The sequence below is a fragment of the Chrysemys picta genome, chromosome 9, assembly GCF_011386835.1.
Source record: "Chrysemys picta bellii isolate R12L10 chromosome 9, ASM1138683v2, whole genome shotgun sequence".
In the NCBI taxonomy this organism is placed as follows: Eukaryota; Metazoa; Chordata; order Testudines; family Emydidae; genus Chrysemys; species Chrysemys picta.
This window is the reverse complement of record NC_088799.1, coordinates 32,699,256-32,726,635: the sequence shown is the minus strand read 5'-3', so window position 1 is coordinate 32,726,635 and position 27,380 is coordinate 32,699,256. Positions and strand designations below refer to the sequence as shown.

The following is a 27,380-nucleotide window of genomic DNA, read 5'->3' as shown; positions in this document are numbered from 1 at the left end:
AAGTCCTCTGAACCATGAACTTGTATTAGATATATGTTGTTGTTTTGGGGGAGAAGGGGAAGGCTGCATACATAAAACCCAAACTACCATGTCAGAGCACTTCTATACACTCCGCCCACTGCAAAGTGGGGGCTCTGCAAAGGCCTCATAGGACAATAAAGAGAAGAGAACATTGGTGAAAGTTTGGAGGCGGAAAAGACAGTTACCTTTTCCGTAACTGGTGTTCTTCGAGATGTGTTGCTCATGTCCATTCCACAATAGGTGTAATGTGCTTGCCAGGTGCACTGGTGCCGGAATTTTTTCCCCTAGCAGAACCAGTAGGGGAGCGCCCTAGCGACCCCTGGAGTGGCGCCACCATGGCACGGTATAAGGGGTGCTGCGCGCTCCCCCCATCCTCAGTTCCTTCTTGCCAGAAAGCTCCGACAGTGGGGAAGGAAGGCAGGATGTGGAATGGACATGAGCAACACATCTTGAAGAACACCAGTTATGGAAAAGGTAACTGTCTTTTCTTCTTCGCGTGATTGCTCATGTGTATTCCACAATAGGTGATTCCCAAACTATATCTGATGGAGGTGGGTAGGAGTTCAGACGTTCAGGATGGAGCATTGCCCTGCTGAACCCAGCATCCTCCCTGGTCTGGGAGACTATCGTATAGTGCGAGGTGAACGCATGGACCTATGACCATGTAGCAGCCCTACAAATGTCCTGAATAGGGACGTGAGCCAGAAAGGCAGCAGACAAGGCTTGCATCCTTGTCGAGTGCGCTCTCATAATTGGTGGCGGGGGAACTCCCGCCTGGTCCTAACAAGTACGGATACATTAAGTGATCCGGCTGGAGAGCTGCTGAGTGGAGATCGGCTGACCTTGCATGCGTTTGGCCATGGCAATGAAAAGCTGTGAAGACTTCCTGAATGGTTTTGTTTGTTCCAGGTAAAAAGCCAGGGCCCGTCTCACATCTAGCAAGTGGAAGCGGCGCTCCTCACTAGACCCGTGAGGCTTGGGACAGAGCACCGGAAGAAAAATGTCCCGCCTATCATGAGAGCCAGAGACCAACTTGGGGAGGAATGAAGGGTGTGGGCGGAGCTGGACCTTATCTTTATGAAATACCATATATGGGAGTTCGGGGGTCAGGGTCTGGAGCTCCGAGACCCTCCTAGCAGACGTGATTGCCACAAGGAAGGCTAACTTTCCATGAAAGGTGGGACCAGAAGCATGTGGCAAGCAGCTCAAATGGAGGCCCTGTCAGCCTGGCCAGAACCAAGTTCAGGTCCCCCTGTGGAACCAGAGCCTAACAAAGAAAGAGGCGATCCAAGCCCTTAAGAAATCGATTGGCCATGGCATTAGAAAATACTGGGTGGCCCTGGACGGGCGGGTGGAAGGCTGATATGGCTGCCAGATGCACTTTGATGGACGAGGGTGTTAGGCCTTGGGCTCTGAGATGAAGGAGGTAATCCAGTATAAGCTAGAGTGGGGCAGCCACTGGTGAGACACCGCAATCGGTGGCTCACTGAGAGAACCTTGACCATTTTGCCAGGTAAGCCTGACATGTGGCGGGCCTCCTGCTTTCCAAGAGGACTGGCTAGACGCCCTCCGAGCAGGTTCTTTCCTCTTGGCCTAACCATTGAGCAACCACGCCGTGAGGTGGAGGGCTGCAAAGTTGAGGAGGAGGAGATGACCTTGGTCCTGAGAGAGAAGGTCTGGGTGGGTTGGTAGCAGCCACAGGGGAGTAATGGACAAGTTCATAAGAGTCCCGTACCAGTGTTGTCTGGGCCATGCCAGGGCAATCATGAGGACGCGAGCCTTGGCATCTTGATTTTTTCCAGGACCTTGTTGATCAGTAGAATTGGGGGGGAAGGTATATAGCAGCTGACCTGACCAGGACAGAAGGAAGGCATCAGTCACGCCCTTGCCCAGGCCCCTCCTGTAGCAGAACCAGGGGCACCGGCAGTTCTGCCTGGTTACAAAGAGATCCACTTGGGGAATGCCCCATGTTTGGAAGATCATGTGAGCTACCTGCGGGTGTAGCAACCACTCATGCTGGGAGGAGAAGTCCCGGCTCAGGCGATCTGCTTGAGAGTTCCGGATGCTCGGTAAGTGGTGGGCTTCCAAGCTGATATTGTGGGTGATGCAGAAGTCCCACAGCCGGAGGACTTCCTGGCAGAGGAGCGAGCCCCGCCCTGCTTGTTGATATAGAACACCAAGGCCGTGTTGTCGGTGAGAACTCCAACTACCCTGCCTGTAAGGCACTAGCGAAAGGCCACGCAGACCAGGTGGACCTCTCGGAGTTCTTTGATGTTTATGTGCAGGCCTAGTTCCTGCACAGATTACAGGCCTTGGGTCTGGAGGTCTCCCACATGGGCTCCCCATCTCAAGTCCGACGCATCAGACACCAACTCTATAGTTGGGGAGCAGCTCCTAAATGGGACCCCTCGGAGCATGTTCTCCGGGGCGGACTACCAATGGAGGGAGGCTAGTATGGTCTCTGGTACAGTGAGGATTTTGTCCAGTCTGTCTCTGGACTGCGAGAACATCAAGGTCAGCCAAAGCTGAAGGGGCCGCATTCTGAGCCTGGCATAGCAGCATGCACGTATGTGGTATGCTATGTGACCCCGGAGTTGGAGGCATGCCCTGGCAGTTGTCATGGGAAACCTTGTGATCGCCCTGATGAGATCCCTCAATGTTTCAAACCTGTCCAGCGGGAGGGAAGCTCTGGCAGATGTCACGTCAAGAATCACACCAATGAACTCTATTCGTTGTACCGATACCAACGTGGATTTGCTGTTTACCAGCAGCCCCAGAGTGGTGCATGTGGACAGGAGGAGTGTTATGTGGTCCTGTACCTGTGACCTGGAGCTGCCTTTGACCAGCCAGTCGTCAAGGTAGGGGAAGATCTGGACTCCCCGACGCCAGCACAGACATACATTTTGTGAAGACTCTGGGTGCTGTTGAGAGGCCAAACGGAAGGACGGTGAACTGGTAGTGCTGGGAATGATGGAGGCCAGAGAGACCATACGGAACTTGAGTTTTACCATGTACTGGTTTAGGCCTCACAGGTCCAGGATGAGCCTGAGGCCCCCTTTGGCCTTCGGAATAAGGAAATAGGAGTAGTATCCTTTGTATCAGAACTCTGCAGACACTACCTCCACCACTTCCAGGTGAAGGAGCCGCCTCACCTCTTGCTCGAGTAGGCTCTCGTGAGGGGGTCTCTGAAGAAGGACGGGGAGGGAGGGTGAATAGGCGGGGTAGAGAGAAATTGGAGGGTATAGCCCCGGTAGATGGTGTTCAGGACCCATCGGTCCAAGGTCAGTAGCGACCACTCCAGGAGGAAAGTGCGGAGACGGTTGGAGAAGGGTAGGTTGGGCGGATTCCTGTGCAGACTGGTAAGTTGTCCTTGGGCATCCCATCAAAATTGGCGCTTACCCACCTGTTTGCCCTTAGAGGCTGGGGGGCAGGCGAAGACTGCTGATGTGGACGCTTCTTATAGTCTCTGGATTTTTTATAAGAAGGTTTGTATCGGGAGTGGGTGGCTTGGCTGGGGGCCTGCTGAGGTTTGAACTTGGTCCTGGCCGGGGCTGGGACATAGACAAGAATCTTTAAGGTCGTGAGAGAGTCCTTGAGACCGCGTAATTTCACGTCTGTTTGCTCCACGAACAGGGCCTTACCATTGAAGGGGAGGTCCTGCAGGGAGCTCTAGGCCTCGTTGGACAACCCGGACAAGAGGAGCCACGACACCCTCTGCCTGGACACTGCAAAGGCCATAGTTTTTGCTCCATGTCCGCTGCGTCCGAGGCTGCCTGAAGGGCTGCTCTGCCAACAGTGGTGCCCTCCTCCACCAGGGCCTTATACTCCTTCCTATCACTCTCCGGGAGGGAGTCAGTAAACTTTGGCATTTAGCCCCACAAATTAAAATCACATCTGCCCAGCAGGGTTTGGTGGTTCGCCACCCTCAGCTGGAAGCTGGAAAAAGAATAAAGCTGTCTCCCAAACAAGTCCAGCCTCCTCGAGTCCTTATTCTTAGGGATGGGAGCGGGCTGGCCTTGCCATTCCTTGTGGTTGACCGCCTCTCCCACCAGAGAGTTGGGGGTTGGGTGGGTATATATTCGTGCCCCTTGGCGGGCACAAAATACTTCCGCTCTGCCCTCTTAGAAATGGGGGCAAGGAAGACAGGGTCTGCCACAGGGCAGTGGAGATTTTTGCCACCCTGGCTGGTGCTGTGGCTGAGAGGATATCAGAGAAGGAGTCCGAAGGCTCCTCCACCTCTTCAGCCTGTAAATTGAGGCTTGAGGTCACCCTTTTCAAGAGCTCTTGGTGGGCTTTTGTGTCCTCCTGGGAAAAAGGAAGAGGAGGCGCGGTGATAGCCTCATCAGGGGAGGATGAAGATGGAGGAGCGGTGCTCTGCATTCCCACCAGTTCAGAGTTCGCAGCACTTGGTTCCTTTCTGAGCGCGGGGCTGGAGAAGAGCCCGCTGCTGACCCCTTCCTGGGGGGTTGAGAGAGGGAGGCCGACAGTCTTTCCGAGGCCGAGGCCCAGGCTACCGAGCGGACCACCACTGGGGTCCATTGGTACCAGGGCACTGGCCAGAGAGCCTGGTGCCACTGCATTTGCTGTGGCACCGTCAAGGCAGGCTGCCCCACTGGACTTGTCTGGTCCGCTGACTGCCGGCTCCGAGTGGAGGTTGGGCTGGTTTACAAATTAACGCTATCCCTGGAGGGGGATGAGTAGCACCATCATGAGCAGTGCTGGGCTTGAGACCTTGAGTCCGGTGTAGAGGAGAGGGAGTACCTTCTGTAACGTCTGCTCCGCGAACGGCTCCATTGGGCGGATCCGCGACGGCCGGTTTCTGGCGATCTACGCCTGGGGCTGCGGGAACAGTGCCGTGCTGGGGACCTCGACCGGGGTGAAGCGCTTGAGCGGCGTCGACATCAGTACTGCAAGGGGCTACGGTGGCTTCTCTGAGTTGGCGACCTCCGGTGCAGTTGGTCCCAATCCCAGCGGGGCATGCTCTGATCTCAAGGCCTGCACTCCCTCAATGTGGAGTGGTGCCTCGATTCCCTGCTGCCTCGATTCCCTGCTGCTCAGCACCCAACCAGACAATCGGATGGGGGTCGACGGAGACGGGTGCAAGCTGCGTGGTCACTCCGAGGAGAGCGTCACCGGGAACCTTCCCTTGACCATAAGCGGTACCGCCCGGGTGGTGACTGTGGCAGTCCGAGCACCGGCTTGCCTCTGGACCGGGGACTGCTTGGGGTCAGCGTAGCTGGTACCAGGAGAGACATTACGTCTCGAGCCGCCTGCAGGGCCTCCGGCGTGGAGGGCACCCGTATGTGGCCACTGGCGTCTGGGGCGGTCGGCTCGGAGTGGGCTGGGCTACTCCGCTCTACTTGAGTCGGAGGCCGCGAGGCACAGGGGGAATCGAGAGCTGCCCAATGCAGGTCTAGTCTCACCCCCAGCCTTGTCCCGGTGCCTTGATAGAGAAGATCACTCCTTCGTCTTCTTAGAGTGTCCCATGAATGGGGAGCAGTACCGGCTGGTGGAAGGCACTGCTGGGTCACCGCGCACCAATGCTACAGTGCTCGGTGCTGACTCAGAGCAGCATAGCGGTGTCAGGGTCAGGGCCGACTCCATCAATATGGCTCAGCGCTGTATATCCCACTCCTCCTTAGTCTGGGGCTTAAATGATCTGCAAATTTTGCAGCGGTCACTGACGTGGGTTTCCCCAAGACAGTGTAAGCAGCTAGTGTGCAGGTGTTTATGGGCATAGGCCGTTTACAAGTGTTGCACAACTTAAAGCCCGGGGCATGCCCTGACCTGGGCGTGGTTCTTCTATGCTAAATTAAAAAAAATTATTATATAGATATTTTTTTAAACTACATGTACTATCTACAAACTAAATGACAGTCCAAACAGGGAAAGATACAGCGGAGAGCTGGAGCACAGCAGTTCCAAAGCACCTTCACTAGTGGCAAGAAGGAACTGAGGGTGGGGGGAGTGCGCAGCGCCCCTTATACCGCCCCATGGTGGTGCCACTCCAGGGGTTGCTAGGGGTTCTCCCCTACAGGTACTGCTATGGGGAAAACTTCCAGCACCGGTGCACGTGGTAAGCACACACACCTAGTGTGAAATGCACACGAGCAATCACTCAAAGAACTACTGGATCTGTGACTGTGCAGGTACAACGATTCCAAATGACTCCTGCATAAGCTATGGAGAGGCTGTAGCCATGAGGCTACAACCACAGTAATGGAGAGACTATACTGTATTCCTACATCATATGTTCAAATTTGGGATGGAGGTGCCCATTCTCTTCCTAACCCCTGCTTCAGCCCCACCATTGACCTCTTACCCCCGCTATTCCAAGTACGAAGTCTTGGATCCTATGCAAGGGGGATGGGTGGGTGTGCTTTCACCTCAAGTGAAATATTTCTGTATTTGATGGGCAACTTGATTTCTGTGAAATTCAAAAGCCTTTCTGATCTGATATACAGATAGCTAGAAAGAGATGCAATTGCCAAGCATATTTAGTCTGCTTAGAGATAATTTTATTAGTGAAATGAATTACTGATAATTTCTCAGGAGATTAAGTTGTGTCAAGTTTAGCGATCCAGGAGATTTTATCCAAAAAATTCTACTACAGCAGGGGTCGGCAACCTTTCAGAAGTGCTGTGCCGATCTTCATTTATTCACTCTAATTTAAGGTTTCGCATGCCAGTAATACATTTTAACGTTTTTAGAAGGTCTCTTTCTATTAGTCTATAATATATAACTCAACTATTTTTGTATGTAAGTAAATAAGGTTTTTAGAATATTTAAGAAGCTTAATTTAAAATTAAATTAAAATGCAGAGCCCCCAGACCAGTGGCCAGGACCCAGTAGTGAGTGCCACTGAAAATCAGCTCACGTGCCGCCTTCGGCACGCGTGCCATAGGTTGCCTACCCCTGTACTACAGTCTTGTCACCAACCTCTATGCCAGTAAAAATAGTTGGTATTCTTCCAGCTTTATGAATACATTCTGTCAAGCTCAAGAAGCCAAACTTTGTGATCTCACCATCTGCCATGACCTCTTGTCAGTTTCAGACAAAAGAACCCAGGCAGATGGTCTCAAAATGTAGATTCTTTCCTATTCCAGTTACTACTTGACAGCTTGCATCAAACAAATAGCAAAATGTAAAACTTGACTTTGTTTTCTCATTGGTTTCTGATGATATTATACAAAGATGGATTTAGGGGCCCAGTCCTATGCCACAGAAAATGTGCCTCAGCGATTTAGGATCTTTCTCCAGAATGTGAAGCTTTTCTTTCTAAAAAGCAACCACCACAATTTTTATTCACCTTTTGGTTACACATGCTTTAACAAGAGAGCAGTGTGGTAAATTAAGTCGACAACTGAACAATACACTAAGCAATAGGAATACCAGGGCAACAACAAAGTCCAGTTATGATCACAAACGCTGAACACATTCAAAATCCAGTTTGATTACTAATTTAGTTAAAAGATAGCTAAGTCCAATTCTGATTTATCCAGTGAGATAAATAAAAAAAAACCACAACCTAACCCAATCTTCTCTGTAGTTTAAAAAGCCTAATCTATTCTAAAATTTCATTCATATTAGAGCTTTGATATACAATTCATTTATTGGAAACAGACAACACAAGTTACAACATGTGTTTTTCTGCAGAACAATATTTAGTTCTCCAGAAATTGATTTGCCCTTAAAATTAATTGTTCTAAAGACTAACTTTTGGACAACAGCATAAGAAGCTTCAGGTAAACAAGTATATTAAACAAACACCTCCGGAAACTAAAGAGAGCTCTTACACTGGAAAACAGACTATTTCATTTCTATGTCCATGTTTAAGCAAACTTCAGTTTTAATTTCTTTTTCTCCCAATCTTTTTGATTGGCACCTTGAGACACCTTACCTCCAAAACAAATGAGCACCAACAGATGAATCCCTAAATACCACCCATCACCACCTACCACATACCAAAAGTCTTCCAAGGGTCAGTGCTGTTATTATGCCAGTATTATACTAATTGTCACACAAGACAACAAAATAACGCAACTGGGCCCTCTAGTTATTGGACTGCTTTTTTAGAATTTAAGCCATCACTTTTACTGTATTTCAGTAGATGATATTTGGACATGATCATGTGGGTACACTAAAAAAAATTATTTTATTTTTTAATCACAGAAAAAAATTCATTCCTAACAATCTATTTAAGTGAAGCAGCTAGTAGATCTTATGTTTACTGCAATGTAAAAGTTATTTGACACTGAATATGCTACTCTTCCTTTCTGAAGTTATTGTTGAACTGCTCCTAGTTATATGAAAAATTGACCAATACAGGGCATGTATTCATTTTGAAAGATGCAACTTATTTTATGTACACCTATCCCTAGAATTAAAGTTAGGGTTCAGCCCAGTGTAGAACAAGATTAGGTTTCATAAGGCTGCAGGGTAACAGAAAGGTTCCTTGATTAATCAGTAGATCAGTTTTAAAGCTACTAATTTATGCACAGTGCTAAATGGATTACACCACCTGTTGCACATATGCTGCTAAACTGTCTCGGTTTTCAGACCAGGTTCTTTATTGCTCAAGTGTTTGCTAGAATTTTTTCTTCCATAGGAATAAGCGTATTGCCATCTTGTTTCTAAAAATTTTACAAATATATTTTTGTATCCAATTCCTATTAGAAGTTATTCTCAGATTTTGTAAAAACAAAGCCTCTGTTGAAAATATTACTGATCAGAAATCAAATTATACAGTTTAAAAATGAAGATTTGGTACTACAGAAACAGAAATTCAAATCTGTTAGCAAATAAAAATATAAGTGGGGACTTACTTTGGAATTTCTATTAATTATTCTGTGATCCTCTTATGTGATGCAACAAATTAAGTTATTACCCATGCATTTGATAATAGGTTCTATTAAAGAAGATTTGGACAGATTCTGAATTTATTGTTTGTGCATATTTTACATATATATTACTTTGTTTCTGTTCTATTAATTATTTATATAATGTTCCAAGTGTATAACATATTTCTATGATGTCCAGTTTGTTACCTTTCTTTAATAAAGCTCCTTAAATAAATGATCATAAAAAGTTTAAAAATGTGTTTAATAAATAAGATAGTCAGAATATGAAACAAAACCAACATATATGGTTATCACAGAGGTCAATATCTATTTTAAAACAAAAATGGAACAAATGAGTGTACATGACTCAAAAACTTCAGTGTGAAATCATTTCAACAGATGGCTGTATATGAGGGACTGCAGGTACTAGGCTCTTTCTCTGCTTTCCCCACACAGTAATTCCACTAATGAATATAACTCCACTATCCCTTGCCCTGTTGCCAACCTTAGGCCTAGCCTACACTACGGGGTTAGGTCGGATTTAGCCACATTAGGTCGATTTAAAAATGAATGCGTCCATACAACCAACACCATTCCATCGACCTAAAGGGCTCTTAAAATAGACTTCGGTACTCCTCCCTGTCGAGGGGAGCAGCGCAAAAATTGACTTTGCTGGGTCGAATTTGGGATAGTGTGGATGCAAATTGACAGTATTGGCCTCCGGGAGCTATCCCAGAGTGCTCCATTGTGACCACTCTTGACAGCACTTTGAACTCCAATGCACTAGCCAGGTACACAGGAAAAGCCCTGGGAACTTTTGAATTTCATTTCCTGTTTGGTCCGCGTGGTGAATCCAGCAGCACAAGTGACCATGCAGTCCCCACAGAATCGTAGAATGTTTCTACGCTCCCCCTATCATCTCCGTCCCTGACGTTATCGCAGATTAGAAGGCGAAAAAAAATGCACTCGCGATGACATGATTTCCGAGCTCATGCAGTCCTCCCGCACTGATAGGGCGCAGCTTAATGCATGGAGGCATTCAGCGGCAGAGACCAGGAAAGAATTAAGTGAGCGCAAAGAGTGGAGGCAGGACGCGATGCTGAGGCTAATGGGGGAGCAAACGGACATGATGAAGCGTCTGTTGGAGCTGCAGGAAAGCCAACAAGAGCACAGACCCCCCCACTGCATCCACTGTATAATCGCCTAACCTCCTCCCCATGTTCCATAGCCTCTTCACCAAGATGCCCAAGAATGCAGAAGGGGAGGCTCCGGGCACCCAGGCACTCCACTCCAGAGGATGGCCCAAGCACCAGAAGGCTGTCATTCAAACAGTTAGATTTTTTAGTGTGGCTACAATAAGCAATGTGGCCTTGTCCTTCTCTCCTCCCCCACCCCACCCGGGCTACCTTGTCCGTTAGCTCTCTCTCTTTTTTTTTTTAATTAATAAAGAATGCATGGTTTCAAAACAATAGTTACTTTATTTCAAAGGGGGAAGGGTGGTTGGCTTACAGGGAATTAAAATCAACAAAGGAGAAAAAACACAACTGTCACACCGAAGCCTGGCCAGTCAAGAAACTGGCTTTCAAAGCCTCTCTGATACGCAGTGCACCTTGCTGTGCTCTTCTAATTGCCCTGGTGTCTGGCTGCTCAAAATCGGACGCCAGGCGATTTGCCTCAACCTTCCACCCCGCCATAAACGTCTCCCCCTTACTCTCACAGATATTATGGAGCACACAGCAAGCAGCAATAACAATGGGAACATTAGTTGTGCTGAGGTCTGACCTACTCAGCGAACAGTGCCAGCGAGCTTTTAAACGTCCAAAAGCACATTCTACCACCATTCTGCACTTGCTCAGCCTATAGTTGAACTGCTCCTTACTACTTTCCAGGTTTCATGAATGGAAGGAGCACAGAGTTGCAGGGGAAGTGATGGAGCCATACACCATGCCCTAGAGGTTGCTAGGAGCCGGGCAGGGAAGACATTCCCAGAACCCCCGGCCAAGCTACATGTCCGACAAGGAGTGTTACCAGTCCCACTGCACCATGTGCTGCCAGCAGCATTCAGGAGGAGCAGTACGGATCCCCCAAGCTCGTCGCTGGGGAGGAGAGCAGAGTTGCAGCACAAGCGGTGGATGACTACAGTTAGCAGTCCTACTGCACCGTCTGCTGCGAAGGCAAGGAGCTACTGCTGTGTAGCAATGCCAGCTGCTGCAGGTGCTTCTATGTCAAATGTTTGGAGGTCCAGGTAGGGTAAGGTACCTCGGCCAAGGCAAAAGAGCAAGAGCCCTGGAGCTGTTACATGTGTCAACCACAGAAGTGCTATGGGGTGTTACAGTGCCGACCGGACTGGAATGTACAAGACTTCTTCACCAACGACAAAAGGACAGTTATATGATGCACCTAATATCTAAAAAGGCCAGACATTTCCCAAAGTCACTACCCTTCATAACAGAATGTCGATGATTGCATTGGCTACTTGGATCACAGCAGCCCCCACAGTAGACTTGCCCACAACAGCAGCAGTGACGGTGAGCTGAGTGCGCTCCATGCTTGCCATGGTATGGTGTCTGCACGGGTAATCCAGGAAAAAGGGCACAAAATGATTGTCTGCTGTTGCTTTCATGGAGGGAGGGGTGACTGACGACATGTACCCAAAACCACCTGTGACAATGTTTTTGCCCCATCAGGCATTGGGAGCTTAACCCAGAATTCCAATGTGCAGCAGAGACTGCGGGAACTGTGGGATAGCTACCCACAGTGCACCGCTCCGTAAGTCGATGCTAGCCACGGAAGTGAGGACGCACTCGGCCAACTTAATGCGCTTAGTGTGGACATACGCAATCGACTGTATAAAATTGATTTCTAAAAATCCACTTCTATAAAATCGACCTAATTTCATAGTGTAGACATACCCCTCCACTATATACAAATGCAGCAGTGCTAGGAGCTGCTGAATACATTAAGTAACATGGTCACCAGAAAGAGAAAAATACAGGAACCGTCTTAAAGGCTTAGCCTCTGGCAAGCTAGAACCAGCAATGGGGTGTGGACGTGAGAAATCAGTCAACAAGGGGTAAAACAGTGTGCTTAGCATACTGAGTGGGGGTAGAACTATAGGGTTAGACTAAGCACACTGGACTCTTCCTCCACTTCTCTGAATCTATCAGAGTATTCTCATTCTGGGATCTTGGTTTCCTAGGGTGAGACTAGCAGAACTTCCAATTTAGATACTTCTAACTGCACCTCTAGGGAAGCAGGGCAGAGTACAAGCTTAGCACCCCCCACCGCTCATATACATATGCCCTCCAAATATTCTAGTCAGTTCCTTTGACTGAATGGGGGGCAAAGCACTCCAGGAGATAAACCCATTCAAAAGGGCAAAACCAAAAATTTAAGATTTTAAAACCAAAAATAATTTTGTTTGGATGCTTGCACATACCATACACAAGCACAGGATCACTAAAATAACACTGAATTCTGAGAAGTGAGTGGGTGAGAGAATTCTGTTGGAATGATATTTTCAGAGAAGTTAATTTACAAGTAAGCCATTTTCCTTCTTCCCTGCATTTATTAATGTAGTTTAGGGAATTATTTGTTTATTGGGGTACATAAGTTTCCTGTTGTGTTTTTAAACTAGTATTACTATCCCTTATTCTTTACTATAGGTGAACTAGTCACCCTGTAGCAAGGCGCTGCCATGTCCTCCTCGCTGCTGCCCCTTCTAAGCCCACAAACCAGCAAGAGACCTCTGTGTTGGTGCAATCATTCGTGCTCTTTATTTACCGTATATTTTCTCACCACCTTCTAGCTACAAATAGCTTCACTAGTACAGCCTCAGGGACGGCTAGCTCCCACTCCCTCTAATTCTCTGGCTCCTCCCTTACCTTCTCCTCCCTGTTTCTTTCCTGCCAGCCTTTATGTTGCCCCTCACTAATGAAGCCAGCAGCTGTTCCCTGATTGCCAATCAGGCCTGGGCTTACTTAGCCAGCTCCAATTCCCCTTTCTTGATTGGAGCTGGCGTGACAGAGGCCTGGCTCAGATTTCCTTAGCCAGCACCCTGTCACACACCCCAAACCTGCTTTGTCCAAAAATGAGGAGGAGGAATTGAGGGGTCTGCTGGAACAGCCTCTGGGAAAACAGAAGGAAAAACTGCTCAACCAGACACTTCAAGGAGGAAAATGTGAGCACCAGTGGTTTGGAACTGCTGAGCCATGTAAGAGAGAAGGGACTATGCTGAGGGAGTAAGAGAAAGAATTCATCCCCTGAAGCAACATGCTCAAACGCTCCAGAGTTAAAGGTGCAAACTAGGGCCGGACAGAGTTTGGAGAAAGAAGGCGCGCGCGCACACACACACACACACACACAGACCTCCACTTCAGCTGGCACCACTTTCCATGGAGATGGATGCATCTGCCCTGTGCCTGTTAGGAAGTGTGCAGCTGGCAGGTCCCAGGTAACAACCCTACACGAAGGAGGGGCAGACTGGACTCTGGAGAGCATGAGACACAACTCCCTTTCATCCTTGGAGGATGTGCAGCCAGCTTTTTCCACCTAGAAGATTTGATAAAATCTGAATTCTGCAAAGATAAAAATATTAATTAAAAGAGCTGTGCTCGTCAGGAAAAGGGAGCATGCTCAAAATTCCTAGAAACAGATTGGCCTACTTGAACCACATGGTAAACTAAAGGAGCCCAAAAGTCAAGATTTGTGGAGACTCAAGGAGAAATATCTTTTTTTCTATAAAATAAAGGAGTAACTGGAGCAGTACCATGAAAAATGTACTGTATCTCTCTCTCTCTCTCTCTGTGAATTGAATAGGATATCCGGGATTGAGGGGAAGAGATTCAGTGTACAAAGTTGTAGCCTATTGTTCAAGTTAAGGAGCCACCTGCAACCTGAGATAAGACATAACACTGAAAGAAAAGTAATATGCAAAGGCAGTTCTACAAAACTTACATTCAAGTCCACCAATTCCTATGACCTGATCTTAAAACAACTTTGAGTGATCCTGTGAGGTTCCTTTTGTAAACTGTCACACAAGCAGAAGAGAGTATACTAAAACACAATTACTAGCAGAGTGTTCATTTTTTCCTCATAGTATGGGCCAGACTCCCCTCCCACCCAATCATTAGGACCCCACTGCACCTATGAGTGCTCAGTTAGGATTCTCCTGGTACCTATACTAATTGCCCACATGGAAAAATAAGGATATAGAGCAATTATTTCATATGGTCAGAGCTTTAAAGCATTATGATAGAAATTTCATTCACTAGTTTATAAATTAATCTGATTAAGATAACATATGGGAATTTACAGGTATTACTTTAGTTACTGGAGGATACCCACACTGTTATTTAAGGCCCCACGCCTACAAACATGTATATACAAAAAATGATTGAACTGGAGCTAGTGAGACTACTCAAATGTGTAAGAGGTTCCATGGGCAAGGCCTAAATGATTTCAGTGTGTAGTGTGTACTCTCCAACAAAAATAATTGCAATTCTTGGTATTTAAGAACAATCCATCAAATTTTGTATATCTTGTATAGTGATTAAAAATGGTCTTTTGCTTACTTGGTTTGAATCCCCACTATGCTACTCAATACTAAATGCTGGGTGGTTGTTATAGCGTTTGCTACCAAGCAAATACTAAGATGTTCTACAGAACTAGGTCACCAACTAGCAGAAGCAGAAATCTACTTTAAAAGTGAGTTTCAGTAGTCAACTGACAGTCTATAGGAATTAGCAAGTTTCTGTGCAGAACACGCTGGCCATAATAATGACATGTTTAAATTGGGGATGGTTCAGTCACTATACTAACAGGTGGCCCTTGACAGCTGGCATACTTGCTTTCAGTCACTCTTATTACAGGCGCACAAAGTACCTTTTGAATTCATTTTCTTTATTAAATGGCAGTCAATTAGGAAAGATTTCAGAACCAATTTCAGCAAGCTCTAAAACTCAGAACTGGTAATGGTGAACATTTCTTCTACGAAGTGTGTTCTTAAAGTCTGAGAACTTATTACCAATAGCTAACTCTCTCTCTGACCAAGTGAAAGTTAGTTCCGTCCCTTTTTCATTGAATAGCTACACTTATCTCAGAAGAATTAAAAGATACAAAACTTTCTAGTAGGGTACCACAGCAGAAGCTGGCCCAAAACCAAAAGTCATTAGATAAGCGTTTAGTTTCATTTTCTTAGATTGTACTTCTTGCAAAAATTTTGTATCTGCAATAGTGGAAGGGATATATAATCCTGAACTTGAAGTAGCTGAAAATGGCTTTACTGATTATCAACCTACTACAAGTAGCCAAAAAGTGATATTTCAGCAAATATTATGGAATGAGGCAGTACTAAGTGATCTTTCATTGTTTTATCTTCTTACAACATAGCTGTACTATGCATTTTTAAAGATGAAGTTCAGTCCTTATTCCACTGTTACTAATGGATACAGCTATAAAAAAAATGTATAACAGCTACCAATACTGCAAGTCTAAATAAAAAGGAACCAAAACAGGAAGTTCAGCATTATAAAATTGCCATGCCATAACACACACCACCTTTTCATGGGATTGCAGAACACAAATTGCTCGCTTTTGAGGACCCCCCCCCCTTAAGAACAACAACTTAAACTAAGCATCAACTTGGATTTAATTTGCTTACAGTAACCCCCAATGTATTTTAGTTTATTTTTCATGTAATTACTTACATAAACTTTAGGATAGGCGTATCTGAAAGCAAGATAGATTTAGGTAGCTTGTTGGCTTGGCACCAGCCTTGTCTGAGACCTAAGTCCAAGAACACATTATCAACTTTGCTCCCTCTCGTCTGGTGCCAGGAAATGATAATCTCTGTAAGACTGTTAACCCACCTACAAATCTACACACTTATTCTCTATTGACTACATCTGTAGGACTTTACTACTAGCTGGTAGGATAAGAGTAAAGATTTTTCCTTTAAACACTGTACAACAAAAAAAGCTAGAAGCACATATAAAAAGCAAATCATCAAATTAATAGACTTGCAGAGTATTAAAGACAAAGCAAAGAACACGATTTTAAGGCAGTATTGTACGAATAAGACAACTATGGTTAACTCCTGTCCAGTGAACTACACATGCTACAGCTAAAGGGCCACATTCTGCTTCAAGATGACACACAATTAAGATTTTATAAATAAAACGCAGTACAGATAAACAGCTTCCTTTTCCCAGCCATATCACATCACTATTTTCTCTTACTGAATTTGGTGCACATCTCCAGAAACTTGCTTTATACTGCAAGGTTCACTTATGCAGTTCACCACCATAGGGTGTCATGCATGTTCTTTTGCTGCTCCTGTAAACAGGCTCTCATAGCCTAAGCAGCAGAAATAAACTGAAAAAGATGTTATCAGTTCCACTCTATGTCTGCTCTTAATTGTGCACCTGGACAAAAATGCTGTTCTGGACATGATTCTCACATACACTTATTTCCAACACACAAAATGGGAAAACATGAGGTACTTCTAGAAAATTAACACCATTTGTCTTACTATATTATGGACTTTTTCCCAACTGATCTGTCTGGGCTAACCTCTTAGAGGTAGATAACACTTCATAGCCTGAATTCCAACGAGCTTCTTCACACAACACTAAACTCACCTGGATCAGAACTTGCAGTACTTTCAGCAATGGGTTTTTGCTGAGCAGACAACTACACCAAATCATTACAAATTTCCACTTTGCAAACCTGCCACAAACAGTGTCCACTGAAGACTACAATGAGATGACAGAACTAATTTCACAGGCAGACTAAACTAGATTTGAACTAAAGTTTCTTGAAGTGAAAAACTGGTGCAGTAAGTAAATGTGACACTTTATTCCTCATGTTGAAGAGATTTACACTTTAATATCTAAAGAATGTCACTCAAAAACAATCATAATTTTACAGCTTTATGTAAAAATACATAATTCAAAAATAATTTGGTCCTGTTCTTCCTGGTAGCAGTTTGCCTCAAAGGGATCCAGTGTGTACAATATGCCAGATAATGTAGTGAGAATTACTGTCCACCTTAACAAATAGTGATCTAACAGTTGAGCAGAAGGCTCAGACAAGTAGTACATCTATTAATGTTAACTTCATATAGCTACAAAAAATAATTTAATTGTGACCACTGAATGTTAACTTGAGTCAAACTGCTCCTTTTCATTCTTTATAGTACAACAATGATTTTTGCACACACAGGAAGTGGTTATAAGAGAGCCATAAGGGTTTTTACAGAAAAATACAAGATTTCTCTCTGAAGTTTGTCAATACAAGACAGTATCCACTAATAACAAAATAAGAGTCACTTTTAAGAATTATTTCTCAGTTTTCCCTCTTTCTTTAGGGTAGGCCTAAATCACCTGACCTATTATTCCTAGATCTCTTTTAGAGATAATGCTTTATGTTTAACAAGAGAAACTGTCTTGGGAGTAGGAGAGATTTCAGTACCTTTTTCTTGCAGCTACCTCTCCCGTTATCTTTTCTTTCCTGTTATCTAATTTCTCTCTTCCTTTCTCAACGCTATCAAAATTTCCTCAAGATATTGCATCAGGGGCACTGAAATGGGGAGGTAGGGCCATGCCCCCCCTGAACTTTTTACTGGCTGTAAGGGTGAGCACCAGGGGGAGGGGTGGAGAGGAGCAAGCGGGGGCGTGAGGGGGTGGGGCCACACTTTGGGCATCTGTGCCCTGCCCCCCCCACACTTTTAGGGAGTTTCCACTGCTCCTGTATTTCACTATACATAGAATATTCTAAACAAGGGATTTCTGAAGTTGCAAGCACCTATGTTTATATACACGAAGATCTGAAGTTTAAAATACATTTTCTCATTTGTATCATAACAGTATCAAATCACCAGTGACTTCTAATCCCATAAAACTTACATGCTTTCAATATAAAATATTAGTATATCACTATGTGATCAAGTGGATTAGCAGCCATGTAATGGCTGATGTAAAAGGATTAACTTAATTTAATTCACTTTAACCACATAAATATATACTGGCATACAAACACATTTTTATCAAGCCATACATCAAACTAATTCATAGTTTAGAATTTCTTTAAAAGACAGGACAGAATATATATGACCTAGTCATTTACTGACAACGTTATTCTCCAGTTGCTATTAAAAAATTGAGGCGCTTTAAAAAACAATTAATTCCAACATTGTTAAGACTAGCCCTGTAATCAATGCTTCTCTCTCCCTTTTATATTTTTATACAAGTTCCTATTAAATTGGCTTAACATTTATAAGAGTTGCCAAACAGGATTCAGGGTTTGGTTTTGCCATTCTATATAACAAATAAGCATAGCAAGAGACCATGCAAGCTCACTCTAACATTACTGTATCTCCCACACCCTTCTCACAAGTAAAACAGATATCAACTGAAGATTTCAATACAGTTAAGAATAGATACACAAAGTAAAGGGGGGGGGAGGGGGAAGATAAGTGGTTTGCTGATTCTACATTATGTTTTTCAGCATTATTTCTAGGTTATTGACTAAGGGTTTGCATTGTGAAATGTGTTTCAGAGTAGCAGCCGTGTTAGTCTGTATCCGCAAAAAGAAGAACAGGAGTACTTGTGGCACCTTAGAGACTAACAAATTTATTAGAGCATAAGATTTCGTGGACTACAGCCCACTTCTTCGGATTGTGAAATGTGAAGTCTATATTCACCTCCACCTCCCTTACACCTTTAAAAGATGAATTATAGGCCTTCCTATTGACCTCAAATGAGAGCAGAAAGAGTCCCATATTTCCCACCTTTTAACTACCCCTCCCCACAATAAAAAAGAATAAGAGAGCAGCCGCAGGTCCACAAGTGGGCCAGAACGTTTTTCAGAGTGTTGCATAAATTTACAGTGCAAAACATCTTAACTTTGTGCTGCACATCACAACTTAAGGGGTTTTTTTTAAATGAAACTGATAGGAACTAAATTGCCAGCTAGAGCACAGCCTTGTTATAAAGCGAATTAAACACCGAACTGCCACACTGCTAGAAGGACCAAGTACAGCATAATCTGTACTAAGCCGCCTCTCACCTCCCCCAGAAACTCGTATCTCACTTGGAAAGAGACGGGTCTGAGGAGACTGGGGGAAGATACCACTTACAACACACACGCGGCACACACTTCTATGACCTCCAGCTGGGTTTCAAGCAGAGGCGGAGAAGCCCCAGTGAGACAGACAGGGCGGCTGTCACACGGCACTACCCAGCTCCAGACACAGGCCTGCGTGCCAGGCACGCCGAGCACATCGTGCCACCCTGCTAAGGCAGTGAAAGGGGAGCGTGACTCACAGGTGTCAGGCACCAGAGCCTCTGTCTCCAGGGCTCTCGGTGCGGAGATGAATCCCCGTGACAGTGGCCCCACGTCAGGGCGCCGGGCAGGCCCCCAGGGAGAAGGGCAATACGGCCGTTAGCCGCAGGGCGCGCGGAGGGGGACACCACAGCCGGGGACTGAGCGGGGCTGCCCCCTACGCAGCAGCAGCGCTCTCTTCCGCCCCGTGCCTCCACAGGCCCCGGGGGCGGAGCGGGCTGGGCCTGGCCAGCACCAGAGCCGAGACAAGGAGCCGGCGACGGCTCCTCCCTCGCCAGCTGCCGTAGCAGTTAGCCGGCCACCTGGCAGCTGTTCCGCCCGGCCCCACGGAGAGAGGCGCCCCCTGGACGGCTCTGCGTTGCCCCTGGGGGTCGGCGCCGCCCGAGAGGGTGCACCGAGAACCAACGACTCTCGACGCATAGGGTCCCAGCCACCCCGGCTCACCGTGCCTCCAGCCCGGCCCACTCTCCGGCTCGCTCCTCAGCCGCACCGAGTCTGTGTCCCTCTCCCCCGCACAAGCTTGGCGGCGTCTGACAACTGCGTTCTCCCATTGGCCACCCCTCCGCGTGAGGTTAGGCGCCGCCATCCGCCCATTGGCGCAGCCCGGTATGTACACAACCTGCCCACCAATCCGAGAGACAGCTGGGGAAGGGGCGGGGCACAGACCGAGCTGGTTCTAGAGGGTCGTCGGGATTTCCCATCGCGGTGGCGTTAACCCTGAGCCAACCCTGGTTCCGTTGGGAGGGGTGAGCTGCGGTGCCGGGCTGGCACGTGGGGGGCGGGGGGGTTTACCTCTTAGCCAGGAAACCCCCCCACATACACACCCAGGGGGTGGCTGACTCTCAGCCAGGACTCACCCTCCCCCCCCCACACCCCGGCAAGAGACGGACTCAGCCAGTACTGGCTGCTCCCCCACCCTGGGGCGGCGGGCGGGAGGGATACCAAACTAACCGCCTCTCCCCCCTCACACACACCCCAAGGGGGAGGAGCGGAGATATTATTTCCCATGATGCCCAGTGCGTGGACGGCCGGAAGGACCACAGCTGTTGGAGGAGGTGGACACTTCATGGCCCCGCGGCGGGGCAGATGAGAGGGAGGCCTTGTCCCCACAGACTCACCCCATCACACTGGCTGAAGTATTTTGGCATGGAAACCGACCAACTACCACATTAACCCAATACAGCCTTTGAATGAAACCCTACAGGGCAGGATGCCTAGAGGTTGGCTAGTAGTTTATAGTGACATTAGCCATAGCCAGAAACTAAGCTTGATCTTAGCTCATAGAAAGCCAAGACATATGTTAACACACATGTGCTAAGGCTGAAGGTGCAGAAATATAAATATTTTATACAAATGACACTACAATTTGCATATTTGGTGAATATGTGTTGTCTTAATTATACTCTGCATGTGTTATATACAAGATAGTAAGCATACTGATTACCAGGGCTTTATCCTGGCAAGGCTACAACATGTGACAGAAATTAGTAGTGTTCCTGACTGATTTTGGCATCACTGGGAGTTGGTATTCAAGTAACTCTGGCAGCTCCCTGAGATGCTGCCCTTGAGCCTGCAGCAGGAGAGGACGGAGCTGGAAAGACTTAAAGGACTGTGTTCTTCTAGACAACTTTTCTCTTATTATTAAAAGTCCTGAAAGTCTATGACTAGAAAGAACAGGAGTACTTGTGGCACCTTAGAGACTAAAAGAACAGGAGTACTTGTGGCACCTTGGTGCCATAAGTACTCCTGTTCTTTTTGCAGATACAGACTAACATGGCTGCTACTCTGAAACCTTAGAGACTAAGGAATTTATCTGAGCATAAGCTTTCGTGGGCTACAGCCCACTTCATCGGATGCATAGATGAAGTCTATTTAGGAGCACCTTCCATTTAGCACAAAGGTTTTCAAACTGGAGGGGGTGCCTCACTAGGGGGATGCCCCCCCACAGTTTGAACATCATTGCCTCCTGCCAGGAGCCAGGGCATAATATAAAAAACCACTACTGACAGACTTTTCTACCAGTTATTGACACCTATGGATTTTTTTTGTCTTGTCACAATTTCCGTGATCCTGCAGGAAAGGGGGGGGGGAGCGCTGAGCACCCTGAACTCTGACCAAAACCACTGGGCCTGATCCTGTGGGAGAGGGGAGCTGATGCTGCTGGGCCAGGTCCTGCATGCCACCCCATTTTTGCACCCCCGCTGGCTCTGTGCCCTGGGCGGCTGCCCTGCCCTAGTTACAGCCCTTTCTCCAGCCATTAGCTGTTTCTGGGCAGGGTCCCTTTTCCCATTCACCTCTGAACAGAAGTTTTAAGTCTATCCAGCCTCTTGCCTTATACTGTGATGGCTCCAGAAAGCCAGTCTGCCTAAAGGCTACCAGCTGGGCTGTGCTTTCTCTCTGTGGACACTGACAGTGTTTTTACCAGTGATCCTACAGCTCTGTCTCAGCAGAGTACATTTATTTTAAGAACAAAAAAAAGCAGACTGAGAAAACAGAACAACAACACCACAACAAAAGTTCCCCTATGCATGCTAAAACCTTACTAGAGCTCACCCATCAGTCTTATGGGCCCAAGTAAGCCAAAGTCTTTCCAATCCTCCTACAAGGGCTTCCCCCCTCCCCCCTTGGACAGAGGGCTCTGTCCGTTTGCTTAATCAAAACAAAGGCTCTGTCAGTTCAAACTCAGCTTTTTATACCAAAGCCCCTTCTTTGTTTGAGTCTCTGGAAAACCTAGTTTAAATCAGTATATGCAAATACCCGAGGGGGGAGGTGGTTTTCTGGAGTTGTTTACAACTGTTTAAAGTTCCTGAAATAGCTGTGGTAACCTTCTCCCATGGAGTAGAACACATTATTACATAAACCATTCATAAATTTAAAACAATGGCTCCCAAAGATACTGCATGGGATTGTAATATCTATCTCAGTCAGGAACAGAGGCGGCTGCCCCCCAGCAATTATAGGAGCCTGTCACAAAGGGCTGCTCTACACTTTTAGTACCTGCATAACTATTTTGCTTGGGAGTGTGTGGGTTTGTTTATTTTTTCCAAAAGTAGCTATATCGATACATCCCCTAGCGTGAATGCAGTTAGAACAGTATAAAAGGTGACTTGCAGCAATAAGTTATTCCCTTTCCTGTATGTGATTAAGCTATAACACCAGTGTAACGGCATCCACACTGAGGGTGTTGTACTGTTTTTTAACTGATACAGTTAAAAGGGTACAACTTGTATGTATGCAACAAGACCCAACACACAGATACTGGGCTTTTTTTGCTCAGCTGGTAGAAAAAAACCAGTTACCTACCTTTTCGCAACTGTTGTTCTTTGAGATGTGTTACTTATATCCATTCCATTTTAGGTGTGTGTATGCTCATGTGCACAGTTGTCGGAGATTTCTGCCTTAGTGGTATCCATAGGGCTGGCTGCAGCGCCCCCTGGAGTTGGCATGCTCATGCAGCAGTATAATCAAGCACCACTGGCCCTACACCCTCTCAGTTTCTTCTTGCTGGCAACTCCGACAGAGGGTACGAGGGCGGGTAATGGAATGGACATGAGCAACACATCTCAAAGAACAACAGTTACGAAAGGCTAGTAACTGTTTTTTCTTCTTTGGGTGCTTGCTCATGTCCATTCCATGCTAGATGACTCACAAGCAGTACCCCCAGAGTTGGGCTTGGAGTTCACAGCTTAGCAGCTTGCAGTACAGTCCTACCGAAGCCAGCATCATCCCGGGCCTGCTGGGTAAGTGCATAGTGGGATGTAAAGGTATGGACAGACCAGGTGGCTGCCCTACAGATGTCCTGGATAGGCACTTGGGCCAGAAAGACTGCTGAAGAGACCTGCGCCCTGGTAGAGTGGGTGGTGATGATCGCTGGGGGTGGCACCTTCGTTTGATCATAGCAAAAACGAATGCAGGCAGTGATCCAAGAGGAAATCCTTTGAGCGGATGCAGGGCAACCTTTTATCTTGTCAGCTACAGAGACAAATAACTGCATTGACTTAGGGAATGACTTGGTCCTGTTGATGTACAAGGCCAAAGCCCTCCTGACGTCCAGCGCATGCAGCCTGCACACCTCCTCCAACTTATGCAGCTTCAGAAAGAAGACCGGTAAGTAAATGTCTTGGCTCAAATGAAACTGAGAGACTACCTTGGAAAGGAAGGCCGGGTGCAGTCTCAGCTGGACTTTGTCCTTGTAGAAGACAGTGTAAGGCAGTTTTGAGGTGAGCAACCAAACCTCGGATACCCGGCAGGCCAACATCACTGCTATCAGGAACGAAGAAGAGAGCAGGAAGCCAAAGACTCAAAGCGGGGGCCCCGTGAGCCGTGACAGCACCAGATTCAAGTCCCAGGGAGGCACGGGATCTCTAATGTGCGGGTAGAGGTGCTCCAGACTCTTAAGGAATCTAGCCATGATATCCTGAGCGAAAACCAACCTGCCCTCGAATGGCGGGTGGAAGGCTGAGATGGCCACTAGATGGACCTTGATTGATGAGAGGGACAAGCCCTGGAGCTTGAGATGCAGGAGGTAGAATGAGCTGCAACGAAGCTTGCTCGGGACGGACACCTTTAATTCATGATCCAGCAGGTGAACCGCTTTCACTTGGCCAGGTAGGTCGCTCTTGTGGAGGGCTTTTTACTTCCCAATAGGACTCTCTGAACCTTGGCTGAACACTGCTGCTCCTACGCATTTAGCCATGCAGCAGCCAAGCCGTCAGATGCAGCGCTGCCAGGTTCGCATGCAGAAGACTGCCGTGGTTCTGGAACAACAGGTCCGACCTTAGCGGCAGCTGGAACTGGGTCACCACCGAGAGGTCCAGCAAAGTGCTGAACCAGTACTGGCGTGGCCAAGCTGGCGCTATGAGGATGACCTTCACCCTGTCCTGCTTGATCTTTATGAGGACCCTGGCCAGTAAGGCACCGGAGGGAAGGCGTACATCAGAGCCCCTGACCACGGGAGCAGGAAGGCGTCCGACAAGGATCCTCTGTCTATGCCCCGAACTGAGCAGAAAACGTGACATTTTCTGTTTTGCCTGGACATGAACAGGTTCACCCAGGGAGTTCCCCACTTCTGGAAGATAGAACTGACCACTTCTGGGTGAAGGGACCACTCGTGGTGAGACGAGAATGTCCTGCTGAGGTGATCTGCCAAAGCGTTCTTGGCCCCTGGAAGGTGAGTGGCTACGAGGTAGATATTTTGCTGCAGACAGAAGTTCCAGAGCCGGAGGGCTTCCTGGCAGAGGGCAGATGACCTGGCTCCGCCCTGGCTGTTGATATAGAAGACTGTAGCCGTGTTGTCCATGAGGACCTGAACCACCATGCCCTGTATATGAGGTAAAAGGGTTGGCAAGCTAGGCGGACTGCCCTGAGTTCCTGGACGTTGATATGCGGAGAACTATTGTGACTGGACCAATGACCTTGAGTACTGAGATTGCCCAGGTGGGCTCCCCATCCCAGGTCCGAAGCATCGGAGAAAGAGTCACCAACGAGGCTGGGGCCACGAAGGGAACTCCTTCCAGCACCAATGTAGGATCCTGCCACCAGTTGAGAGACGACAGTATGCTGTCCGGAATCCTGACCACCCGGTCCATGTGGTGCCGGATGGGGACATAGACTGACGCCAGCCACATCTGTAGGAGTCTGGGGCAGAGTTGCACTTGCCAGACCACATAAGTGCATGCCGCCATGTGACCCAACAATCGCAGGCACATGTGGGTGGTGGTGAGCAGATGGGCTTGCAGGCCCGAGATGAGGTCTCCCATAGCTTAGAATCAAGTCTCGGGGAGGAAGGCTCTGGCTTGAGTAGTCGAGAACTGCCCCAATAAAAATCTATACACTGCACTGGTGTTAGGGTTGACTTCTTCTCGTTTATTATCAGCCCTAGGTCGCAGCAGGTGGAACAGACCAGATTGAGATGCTTCGGCACCAGATCTGGGGACCGGCTCCTTATCAACCAGTTGTCAAGGTACAGGTAAATTTGGACTCCTTGACATCGCAGGGAAGTGGCCACTGGCGCTATATGCTTTGTGAACACTCTTGGGCCGACGAGAGGCCAAAGGGCATTGCATGAACTGGAAATGGCGCTGGCCCGACATGAAAAAGAGGAAGCGCCAATGCCCTTGAAAAATGGAAATATGCGTCCTTTAAATTGAGGGCGGTATGCCAGTCACCCGGATCAAGGGAGGGAATGATAGAGGCCAGGGAGACAATGCGAAACTTCAACTTCTTCAGAGACTTTTTGAGGCGACGCAGGTCCAGGATAGGTCTGAGGCACCCTTTTGCCTTCAGAATTAGGAAGCAGTGGGAGTAGAATCCTCTGCCTTCCATGTTCCAAGGAACCTCTTCCACTGTCCCAAGCCGCAGGAGGTTTTCAACCTCCTGAACAAGGAGTTGCTTGTGAGAAGGGTCCCTGAAGGGGGACGGGGATGGGAAGGGTGGTCAGCTATAAATTGCAGGATGTAACCCGAAGAAAATGTATCGAGCACCCAGCAGTCTGATGGTATACGGGACCACGTTGACTGGAAAGGGTGGAGACGATTGAGAAAGGAGGGGGATAGATCCGGTACACTGGCTGGGGCCGTCGTCCTCAGGTGCACCCTCAAAATGTCTACTTTTGGCCTCCCTGATTTTTGGGAGGGTCAGGCTGCACCGTCGGGTGGGAAGACGATGGGATAATGTCTCTTAGGCACCCTGTCCTTGTCTTTCCTCCTGTAGGAGCCTGACCTGGAAGCCCCCAGGACCTGGACTGTGGCAGAGGAGGCGGGAGTGGAGGATGGAAGGCTTCCTAGACTGCTGAGGGGTATACCAGCTCAAGGAGCAGAGGGTGGCTTGGGAGTCCTTAAGCCCATGGAGCCTTGAGTCAGTTAGCTTGGAAAAGAGCCCTGTACCCTCCAATGGGAGGTCCTGGATTGTGGCCTCCATTTCAGGGGACAGCCCAGAAGCCTGCAACCACAAGCTATGCCTCATGGTCACTGCTGATGTGACCTGGCCGTGAAGTCCGTACTATCCCAGGCCATCTGGAGGACTCCTCTGGCCACTGCTGTGCCTTCGCTCACTAATGCAGTGAACTCTTTGGCATGATCCCATGAAATGATTAAAGGAAACCCACAGGTTGAAGTTATAATGTCCCAGCAGGGTCTGGTGATTAGACACTCCGAACTGCAAGCTGGCCATCAAATAAACCTTTTGGCCAAACAAGTCCAATCTCTTAGCGTCTTTATTCTTCGGTGTTCCGCTAACCTGTCCCTTTTGTTAACTGTGGACACAACCAGTGATGCTGCCGGGAGATGAGTATACAAATACTCAAAGCCCTTTGCAGGGACATAATATTTCTTTTCCGTCTTCTTGGAAGTCAGTGGAATAGAGGAGGGAGATAGACAAATCATCGTGGCAATCTTGAGGATCCCTGGGTGGATATACAATATGACCCATGCTGGGGTGGTGGCTGAGATGACATTGAAGAGGTTGTCAGCCTCCTCAGCGACCTCCTCAATTTTCAGGCCAAGGTTTTCCACCACCCTGTTTAAGGAGGGCCTGGTGCTCCTTAAAGACATCTGCGGGACTGCTAGGGCGGGATGGCCCTGCGACCGCCTTGACCAGGGATGATGACGAAGACTGTACCTCCTGCGGGAGGGTGTCATCCCCTTCCTTTGTGGGGAGGGTTTCCTCGATGCCGGGGTACGATGCGCCACATTGGCCTCCGCATTGGTACCACATTCTGACTGCGGTGCCATGGCCGGCTTGTCAGATGAGGCCTGGGAGGGCTGGGAGTATTGGACCGGCATGCTGAAGCACCGACACCCCCATGGGTTCCAGGACAGCCATTTGGGGGGCCACTGTCCCTGCTGCATCGGTGCCATGGCCGGTGCATCCTCAGCCTTCAGCATTGGTGGGGAGGCACCCCTCCTTGGCGACGGGCTGGTGGTCTGACCCTGATCATTGTACTTCTGGTGACCACGGTGGGGCCATTGAGGCCTGGGTCTATTTGCTGACCCCGGTGGGCGAGTGGCAGGGTGACAGTGAGTTGTGCCGCCTTCCCAAGGAATGGTACTGGAGCGAACAAGACTGGTGCAGAGATCCCAAATGACCCCTCCAGGATGGCGACCGACGTCTGGGAGACCGCCTGGGAGTGGGTGACCGGCGCCTCAGCGACCTGTAGCTGGACGATCGCTGGTACCG

The 27,380-nt window shown here is 47.8% G+C and overlaps 1 protein-coding gene and 1 long non-coding RNA gene across 20 annotated transcripts in view; one reads left to right on the top strand and one right to left on the bottom strand.

The window, feature by feature from the left end:
• TFDP2 (transcription factor Dp-2) overlaps positions 1-19,806 on the bottom strand; it is a 172,414-nt gene extending 152,608 nt beyond the window's left edge. For 3 of the 18 annotated variants that reach the window (XM_042853634.2, XM_042853635.2, XM_065556919.1), the window contains exon 1: positions 19,650-19,806. In XM_042853634.2, coding sequence (XP_042709568.1) covers positions 19,650-19,791 — 142 coding nt within the window. In that variant the 5' untranslated portion in view covers positions 19,792-19,806. Of the gene's footprint in view, positions 1-13,229; positions 13,439-18,999; positions 19,096-19,186; positions 19,410-19,649 lie in introns of those variants that run through there. The other 15 variants (XM_005303264.3, XM_005303265.3, XM_065556926.1 and 12 more) reach the window with 11 other exon arrangements.
• Positions 19,807-19,859: 53 nt separating this feature from the next.
• On the top strand, positions 19,860-26,399 carry LOC101944668 (uncharacterized). 2 transcript variants are annotated; one of them, XR_002889283.3, is made up of 3 exons: positions 19,860-19,951; positions 25,081-25,167; positions 25,917-26,056. It is a non-coding gene; the product is annotated as an uncharacterized LOC101944668 (long non-coding RNA). The 2 variants fall into 2 exon arrangements; XR_256511.5 differs by having other exon boundaries at positions 19,861-20,425; positions 25,917-26,399.
• Positions 26,400-27,380: the final 981 nt, after the last annotated feature.